The following is a 9,602-nucleotide window of genomic DNA, read 5'->3' as shown; positions in this document are numbered from 1 at the left end:
GGGCCCCCTCGCCGAGCTGGACGTACGTCGAAAAGGCCAAGTATAACAACGGTGAGAGATAGAATCCCCAGTCGAGGGCCTATCAGCTTAATCGGTCGAGCACTCCTCTAGCTAAGGAGAAGATCCGGGTTCGAGTCCCGGGTGGGCCTCTTTTTTGCCCTGATCTCAAATATCCAATCCGTTTTGTCATAGGCCTCTCCGTTGGCAAGAAATCCCTTGTTTTAGGGTTTATTTCGTTTATACTCTCAGTTCTAAGCCATCAGAGTGCGATACCTTACGTATACTTGGAAACATGTTCATGAAATTTCCTCTCCTGCAAGGAACCGCCTAGCCTCACATTACATACTATATCTTGGTCTCTCGTATCTCCAATCCCCGTTTATACTCTCCTTCCTCAGGACAATAGTCCTGTTGGCAAGATACACACAACCTTTCGACACGACAGTCGACGTGTCCCCCGCGTGATGGCTCAGCAAGAGAGGCTGGTGGAGAAACGCATCACCTGGACGAAGGTAAGGTGGTCTTCGCTGTGGTCCTGGTTGTATTCATGTGCCTACCCAGCATAGGTATTCCGATCTGACCCCAACGCCTGAGATGAGACGAAAGCCGAGGCTAGAGGTATAGGTGATGGCTATGAAAACCACTGCGGACCCTCCTCCCCTCCTAGACCTTCTCTCTTTATATTTTGTCCCAGTGATTAACTTGGGGCTATGCATCCTTAAGGCTTTAGGTTGTAATGCGCTTAAGCGGTCACCTGGCTCCCATCGGATTCGCCCACCGAAATTGGAAGAAAACCCAAAGCATCTGCATCTCCTACTCAATTCCCATCATCTCCCTTCCCTTCCTTTATGCGCCTATTTATTGTATTTGTATAACCCTATCGATCCTTGATGATGCTCGCGCAACGCTCCGTCCAGATGCTGTCCTGGCTGTTGAAGACCACGCCGATAAAGTCGTCTGGCCGTTTCATGGCCGACCGTAGCTCTCGGAATGTCTGGAGGAGGTCCTCTTGAGGCCGCAGCTGCAGGTCTGTGTTTCGGGGGCTGTCGCGGTTGCTTTTTGAGGTGACCCAACCCAGCTCACGCAACATCCGGTTGCTGCACCCCTTATGCTCTACAGCGCCATTAGCATCATAAGCCTCACACCATCCCTGCGTTATACTGTACCAATCTTCTTCGTCATCTCGGCTACATCATAGGCCGTCCCACTTGAACCCTTCTTCCAGGGGAAAGAGGCGGGGTACAGGAACCACATCATCCTCGTGACCATGACGAGGGCCAGCTGGGCCGGGTCCTTCCTCTTGGCTGCGGTCCCGAATTCGCGCGACCCAGGCGCAACCTCTGGCGTTTCCGATGAGGAGCAAACGGTCAATGTGATCATCAGCATCAGGCAACAGAGGGGGTCGTCGATGTTGTTAGAGAGGCAGTTTATCGCCAGCTGATAGTGGTCTAGAACCCGTAGGTCGCCCTTGTTAGAGAAGATCGCCTTAGCCTTGAGAAAACCGTCCGTGATGAGGCTGGGGACGTCGGTGAAGGGGAAGCCGCAGCCGAAGCTGATGGTTCTGCGCGTCTGCCTGAGCGCCCGGTCGTGCGCAGCTTTCTCGTGCTTGATTTGAGCTTCCTGCGCCGCGCGCCTCAGGGAGCCTGGCGGACCGGTTACTACTACGTGCGCGACCTCTCGACCGCGCAGGCTGACGACGGTGGTTGACGTTAAGCGGCCCTTGACGGCGTCAGGCACCCACTCAACACCGGCCGCGAGGAGTCGGCCAGCTATCACGGAGACCCACTCATCAGGCTTGAGTCCGTTGCTAGCCTGGTTGCCGCTAGTTATGGCCGCCTGCAGATGGTCCGGCCATGTCGCGTTGACTGGCGCGGATGCTGCCCGCCCCTTCTCGGTAGAGATAACGCGGAGAAGCTCAGTAGCAAAGTCATGCCTGGTGCGCGTCCTCGACAAGGTTATTTTTATGCGCGAGCCGCCCGAGGTGAGACCGTCAGTTAGCCGCTGTAGCGCGATATGGGTGAAGGCGTCTGGCGCCGCTTCCCACGCCTCAACAGCCGACTTACACGCCTCTTTCTGCTCCAAGGTGATAGGTATGCTACTAGTGTCGCTACTACCTTCTTGCAGCCTGCGCCGTAGTTGGTTAGCTATGAAGAGCTTCGTCTGGGGGATCCACATCTCCCGCAGGAGTTCCGTCACATATTCTGTCACAGCTGCATGGCTCTTGAATGCGTCCCGGCCTAGCTGGCTGAACCAGATCTCGGTCTCCCGGTGGGAGGCAAGGCGGTCGCCGTAGTGGTGCTGTAGCTCGCTAATATGGAGCAGTATAAGCCTTCCCGTCTTCGCGGAGCGGGGCCACCGGCTGGTGTCCATGAAGCAGGTCGCTGCCCCGGCTGGACCGAGGTCTAGTACGGCTGGGTCGATATAGGGCCACGCCCCAGCTAGAAGGCTGTCGATGGTGCCTAGCGGCCGGAGCACCGTCTTCGGCAGGTGGCGCTCATGCCCGGTGAAGATATACCCACCAAGCCGGTCAAGTACTGCAACAGCCTCAGAGTGTGCGAGGTCTAGGCCGCGCTCGCCGCCAGCAACGTAACGCCGTTCCATCTCACAGATAGCAAGCTCAAACAGGCGGCAGTAGGCCGACATGATACGGGGGAAGATTCCGACTGGTATAGACCGAAAGATATGGACATACGACTCATGCTCTGTGAGGAAGAAGCGCATGAGTTGGAAAATGGGGCGAATGACGTTCTCGAATGTGCGCTCAACGCTGTCCATATGTCGTATGTTGAGTGATACGACCTGCTCCATCCGGTATGCTACCTCATCCTTCTCGATAGCGATGTCCAGCTGCCTGCGCTCTCGCGCAAACGGCTTAGACTCTTCGGGCTGCTCAGGCGTGAGGTCGCCACGGATACGACGTAGTAGCCTCTCCCGCCTGTCTCTTGTGTACGACATGGCGGATGTGTGTGACGTTGGGGCTGTTAGCGCTGCTGTCGCGTACCCCTTTGTCGCGAGGAGGGCGCTGGCGCTATGGCGCACGCTTCTCTTGATGTTGGAGTAGCCCTGGAAGTAGCCGAACGAAAGCACGTCTGCGCCCTCATTGCGGTCGCTCATATTCCCCTGTAGAGCGGTGTAGAGCGAGTTAAGGAAGGCGGGCGGCTGGCTGGAAGAGAAGTTTCCATACGTGGGGTGGAAGGCCTGCGGGTAGAAGGTGTAGTCGCGGTTCCCAGGGTACTCTCGCGCCACCATGTTCCGGTCGGCGAGGAGGCAGCGCGTCTGTGAGCCGCCCGACTCGCTATTGATACAGACTGCGAGGGCGTAAGATATAGCACTGATACTGCTGAGATCAAAGCGGGCGTTGAGCTCCACGATCATGCTCTGTAGGTCCCTGCTCTCTCTGAGCATCTGCTGGTACTCCCAGCCTTCCACTGTATCGCTATGTGTACTTTGTCCCTCGTTAAGAGAGAGCTCTTCGACCTCCTGCCGAGAATTTCCATCTCTGAGGCCCTCCTCCTCGGCATCTTGCTCGGCGTCCTCCACCCCCTCCTCCTCCTCCTCCTCCTCCTCATAGGGTATATGTCTCTCGCGCGGCAGGTCGTAGATAGTATCGCTGACCTGGATCTCGATATTCGCGCCGTAGTCATACGCGTGAAAGGCCGGCTCGTGGCGTCGCCAGAATGAATTGGGATTGTGGGTGCTAGCCCAGGCGGCCCAACCGTCCATGAACTGCTGCTGGAAGACCTGCCACTTAGCCGAGCTTATGCGCTGGGTACTCTTTGTCCCCAACCGCCAGCAGGCCTCAACCCCCTCGCCAAGCAGTTGCGGCGACTGGAAGACGCCCACGATGTATGCGGCCAGCTCGCGGGCTAACCCGGCCGGCATCCCGCTCTTGTCCAAGGCTGTTGGTCTCTCGCGTGGGGCCCCGCCCCTGGAGGTCGGCTCGTGCGCCACGGGGTGCATGACGACGAACCAGACCTCTCGGGTACCAGCCTTAGCGACCCTGAACGTGCGCCCGGTGATATCGAACGGGATGCCGCCGATATGCTTTGCGCTGTAGGGCGCTGCGTATGACTCGAGAGAGAACTCGATGTTGTTGAAGACGGGCCCGTCGCTTTTCGTGATGGGGCTGCGTGGCTTGCCGACGATGCTGAAGAAGTCAAGGAAGAACTGCGGGAAGAAGGCGTCCGTGGCCTTCGCTGGCGCGCTACCTCCATCGCGAGACCCAAAGTCAATCGTGTGCTTCTCCTGTAGCATCTTGATAGCATCGGCTGGCTCGAAATCACTTCGGAGGACCTTTTCGATAAAGCGTCTGGCTGAGGAGAGGGGTGAGAGGCGTCAGCATATTCTTCTCACTCCTAGTTTAATTCCTTCCGTATATACACCTCGCAACCGGTGGTGCCCTGAGGAGTGGTCCACAGCCCAACGGTGGCCGTTCCGCCCATTATCGCCTTCATCCTCATGTTGGCGGGTTGAGTCCTGGTTGCGGGCGAAGGGACCGTTACCGTCCAGGCTAGAGGTATCCTCTGTATCGGCTAGGCCATCACTATCTACTAGCGACTCGGTGATAACATCTCCCTTATAGGTTAAAGACATCTTAGTGTAGCTGCGGTGGGATGCTAGGTGTTACTGTTCACGGTCTTGGGTGTGCGTAATGTATGTGTGTGCTAGGTGAGGTCTCTTGTACTATACTCTCTGGGGATTCTATGTAGGACTACCTATATATCCTCTACTAGGAGATTACTTACTAACCACTTATCCAGTAGGGTATTGAATACTGCTTGTTGTCCTGCTCCCCATGTAACTCTCCCCCACTATAAGTCCAGGAGGGCAGATATGCAGCATGGGCCGCCTGTGTTTTATCGGGGAGAGTGGAGGAATCCTCTTGCCCTCTTACGAGACGAAAGCCCTATTAAGACGGCTTAATATCCTGTCAATAAAAACAAAACCTCGAATTGGCCTGACAGTGGTCTGCCTAAGAATGTACGGTCTGCACAAATGCCCTCCCGGGCGTGAAGCTGATGATGACGACCTCAGTAAGGGATAGACTGGGGCACACCTAGAATTTGGGGGCCCACTTAGTGTGAAACTAGACAACCTTCTTTGTATGTGCCCGCCGGGCGCAGGTATTTGCTGAGGCACAGGTATTTGCTGAGGCATCTTCTATTGGCTACGTTTCAAACGGGCTGGCTTGCAGCGTTCTTCAGATCAACTTTCCCAAACGAATTGTCTATGTAAGGTATGCAAGGGATCCCCAGGCCTGCAGACGCGACCACGACTGCTACTATACTGCTCTGGCTGGTTTCCTAGCTCTAGGCCCCAGCTTCCAGCGTGGAACTGGTTTCTGGCTGGCGGTGGTCGCTGGCCCCTTGGGCGAAGGCAGAGGGCGCCGCTGTTGATGTGACGGCGGCGGCGAGGAAGGGGGGGAGGGGGAGGAGGGAATACTGTTGCGGCGCCTGGGCTGTGAAACATCTCGAGCATCGTCGTCGTCATCATCATCATTGTTATTGTTGTTGCTGCTGCTCTGTTGGCGCTGGCGCGCAGACTGCTTAGTGGTGATGGCGGGCGCGTCCTGTGTCGGCTGGTCCTCGTCGCCAGGGCAGTCCAGCGCTGCTGCAGATCCGTTGGAGGGCGTGAGGTAGGCGTTTACGAGCTCCTCCACCTTCTGCTGGGTAGCTTGTCTAGCGGCGACGTCCTGCTGGCCGGCGAGCTTGAACAGATTGGCGCAGAACCCCTGCACGAGGGTAGAGGCCTTGGCCTGGCGCTCGCTTCTCCTTGTTGCGCACTCCGTCGTCCACAACGGGCGTAGCGTGTAGCCCTCCCTGTCGGTTGACTGACGCACCATCTTCAGCAGACGCGCCCACGCCACGTGCTTGAAGCGCTGCCCGTATAAGCCGTCTTCGCTGTCCTGCCCCTCATCGCCTATCGCGTCATCATCCAGGAGTGGGAGCAGCTCCAGCGCCCGGAACTCGGCTAGGTTGTCCCGTACGAAGTCCAGAATACGTCGCTGGAGCTGTACTGCTGCGATCGCGGGGAAGGCCCCGGGAGCCCAGCCCCTATGGGAGGCGAGCTCGTCCAGCGCTATCGACAGGTGCTCCCGGAGGAGGGGCTTATTCCTATCCTTGGGCCTGACGTCGTCGACGGCTGCAGCTTGCTCTGGACTGATCCAGCAGATCACGTGGCAGAGCACACGGACGGCTGTCTGGATCTCCGTCTTCTTGCAGTGGAGGATACGCCTTAGGTCGGGGAACGTAAGCACCAGCGAGTTTGTGATGGCATCATGGACGAGGTGGTAGGTGTGATCGTCCATGTTCGCGAGGAACCCGTCGACCCGTGTACGTGCTTCAAGCACCGCCTGCTGCTGTCCGGACGTGTAGAATACGCTCGTGATATTAGGGGCGGCTTGGCAAGTTGAGAGCCTGTCCCAGTCGGCGGGCGTGATGTAGACCTGCTCGTCCGCCGGTAGGTCGGCTAAAACGCTGAGAACCTCGTTGAGGGCATCAATCCAGTACTCGTCGATGCGGAGGCTGGCAATCCACTCAAAGTATGAGATATTGAAGGTGTCTAATCCCAGCCTTGTGCAGCACCACTGCGTTGTGACAGGCCGCCATCTCTGGTGGTTCCACAACGTAACGAGCCTCCGCGTTGGGAAATGCTTCTCGCCGCCGAGGCGGAGTGCCTCGACGACGTGCTGGTCTACGGCGGCGTCCTCCCCGCCTAGCTGTCCGTCTGCCTGCCCTCCTATGCAGGCGATGGACGCAAGCTGCGTCCAGATCTGCCCGTGATTGTCGGGCAGGCTTGGGTCGCGCCTGTTGACGCGGAGCTTGACGTTCAGGTCGCGCGGCAGGCGGTCTTTGGGTTTCCATGTCGTCCGTTAGCCTCTTGTGAACACGGGCTCATGCTTTGTGCTTGGGGGCTATACCTTTGTCGTACAGCTCGCACGCCCACCATAGGTCGGAGCCTGGTGCGCCCGTCTCCTTGACGTACTCGCGTAGCGCCTGGATACGGTGCTGGCCGGCCATGACCTCGACCTTGCCCCCGCTCACTTCGGCCCAGTGTAAAAAGGAGAGCTCGCAAGGACTATCGTTATCATCGTTGTCGTCCTCTCCGTCGTCCTCCTCTCGCCCCTCTATGTCGCCACCGTCCTGCTGCATAAGGCCGACTGCCTCAGCGCTGCAGAGGACGGTGATCCGGTTCTCCGGCGCCCGCCGTTCCAGCCCGCCGCTCCTGAATGCGTGTAACAGCTCCTGGACGTGGGCTGCGTTAATGGGGCGGTTCCGGCCGACGCTCCAGGCTGTGTCCAGCACGTCGATGGGCATCCTGGCAACGGCGAGGAGGAAAGGTCGCGCCCGTTCTCGCGCGGACGATGTTTCTGTAAAGGGGGAGCTGATCTCATTTTCTCTCCTGGCCCGGACCCGCCTCCTCAGCCCTGATGCTGATGGCGCTGTTGCTGCTTTCTTATTATCGCCCTCATCACACTTCCTCTTCCGCTTCTCGCTGAGCACTCTGGCCATTGCGGTGATGTGTATTTTTCAACTGCCGCCCGATAGCCTGTGCTGGCCGTTCCTATTGTTTCTTCGTTAATTTTCTTGTCTTTCTTGCCCCTGGGGGCTTAGGGATAGGTGGTTAAAGGGGTGGGAGTGCTCCTGATCAGATGAGATGTGTGCACAAATGAGACGGGAAGATAGGATGATGGATGCTTGGAAGGGGTGTGTATTTGGCAGGGCGGCTGGATGCGATTGGTCTGAGGCTACTATAGTACACTAATCTTCTATGTTTTTATGTGCTGGGTGGGGGACGGCTATGCAGCAGAGGGAGCTGACTCACCCCACCACAGCTAGCGTGTTCTCGTCCAGCAGCAGCAGCAGCAGCAGCGGCGGCATAACTATAGGTCATGCCGTAAGGTAATAAATAGATCAGGCGTCGAAATACACCCATGATAGGGGGTGCTATGAACACTTATACGCACTATTAGTCGCCCTCTGGATAAATAGCTGTCCTACCCCCATAATCGCACGTCTTTCATACTCAGGATTGGCGCCCTTAACTGGCTGGGTCACTGGCTGTGCTAGCTCCTGGGACGCCCTAGGTATCTGACGAGTGTAGGGCAGTAAGGACAAGCTATGCCTGCCTATACTGCGTGTGCTCCCTCCTGTTTTCTGGTTGAGGAACTAGTCTGGGGAGAGATGTTGAACATGGGGTCTGTTGTAAGGTTGGAAATACACTCCTTAGAGCTGAGGTATCATGGCCCAACCCATGCATGACTACAACTAGAAAGAGAAGTCGTAGTGATCCGGCTACTTGTTTATACATAATGATATGTAGATATATTTAACCTGCAGTATAGCGCGTCTTATGTTGACCTTTGCTCCGAGGTCTTGTCTAGGTGGCGGTGTTGATGATCGTGCTCTGCGGAACAATAACATCCTAACGTTGTGATAAAATTCCTTGGAAAAAATGTTGCCTGTTTATATGATGGCCTGTTTTGCCTGTTTGAGTTCTAGATCACTTTGATCGCTCCTATCTAAACTATCCCATCTGCCCTTATCCTAGGTAGAACGTTATGCGCAGGGCTATTTGCGATTTGCTTCCCCAAACTCATAATTTCAGAGTGATCTGCTCGGCCGGTTGGATACTCAACTGGCTATTACATAATCAACGGCTGTCGGGCCCTGGGCTATTCCGATGGAGTGGGTCGGGACCAACAGGGCCCCGGACCTACCTGAGGTCCTCCCTTGGCTCTCCCTTGCCCATTAACGATGAATTTGCGCTGTCTGAGTTGCACATCTTGCTGTATACCACAAGCAAACATGCTTCCTGTTACCCTTTACAAATGTCTATATACTGACTGAGGCTTTGCGCGCATGTCTGCTCACTGGTGCCCTGATATACTCTTTATCTGGGACGATGGAGTTTGTGATAGTTTGTCCTATGGTTAGCTGGCCTTCTTGTCTTGCCCCTACTTGACGCGTTGGGCCCCTACTTGACGCGTTGGTCTCACTCTTAACGCGACATCATACACTAGTCCGCTTCCGGCCAGGGTCTTACTTCTCGCGGACAAACACGCCTAGACCAAACGCGTGGATAGCTAAGGCTATCCAACCCTCTTCTATCTCCTACGCGTCCCCCGTTTTCTCTACCCTCGATCTCCTCTTCCTCTATTCATCTGTTCATCTATCTATCGGTGAATATATTTATTGCTACTCCTACTGAGGCTGTTTATATGTATGGTGCTCCCTGTTGGCCAGCTCTATATGCTTATTGGGATTGGCGTTCTGTGCTCTATACTATCCTCCTACTTCTAGGGATTTTGCTATCTTTCGAGCGATTGTATCCCTCCTTTTGAGATAGACAGGACCGGGCTAAGCAGCAACTCATACAGGCTCTGGGAGAGCTATGCAGGTGGGCACATCTATAACTTGAGCGTCTGCGAGGGCTAACGGTGGGACTGGCCTGCTAGGCGTCTGGATATCGATGCTAGGGAAGATGTAGGTAAGTAAAGGCACAGACTCTTTTACGCTTTCCAGGCGGAAGCTTTCGAACGGAGCTTTTTGGGAGGCTATCAAGCTTCCTAACATCGGCTGGTTGATGCCCCCGAGGGCATG

At 56.0% G+C, this 9,602-nt stretch overlaps 2 protein-coding genes across 2 annotated transcripts; both read right to left on the bottom strand.

The window, feature by feature from the left end:
- Nucleotides 1-877: 877 nt before the first annotated feature.
- CGGC5_v010274 (uncharacterized protein) lies at nucleotides 878-4,254 on the bottom strand (the record flags this gene model as incomplete). Its single annotated transcript, XM_032028475.2, has 2 exons — nucleotides 878-1,113; nucleotides 1,167-4,254. The coding sequence occupies 2 exons, from the start codon at nucleotides 4,252-4,254 to the stop codon at nucleotides 878-880; spliced, it is 3,324 nt and encodes a 1,107-aa protein (XP_031875252.2).
- Nucleotides 4,255-5,281: 1,027 nt separating this feature from the next.
- Nucleotides 5,282-7,511, bottom strand: CGGC5_v010273 (uncharacterized protein; the record flags this gene model as incomplete). Its single annotated transcript, XM_066152299.1, has 2 exons — nucleotides 5,282-6,849; nucleotides 6,920-7,511. 2 exons carry the CDS (start codon nucleotides 7,509-7,511, stop codon nucleotides 5,282-5,284), a joined length of 2,160 nt encoding a protein of 719 aa, XP_066008395.1.
- Nucleotides 7,512-9,602: the final 2,091 nt, after the last annotated feature.

Source organism: Colletotrichum fructicola (genome assembly GCF_000319635.2).
Source record: "Colletotrichum fructicola Nara gc5 chromosome Unknown KSG_Nara_v1_contig05, whole genome shotgun sequence".
In the NCBI taxonomy this organism is placed as follows: domain Eukaryota; kingdom Fungi; phylum Ascomycota; class Sordariomycetes; order Glomerellales; family Glomerellaceae; genus Colletotrichum; species Colletotrichum fructicola.
This window is presented reverse-complemented; position numbering and strand designations above follow the sequence as displayed.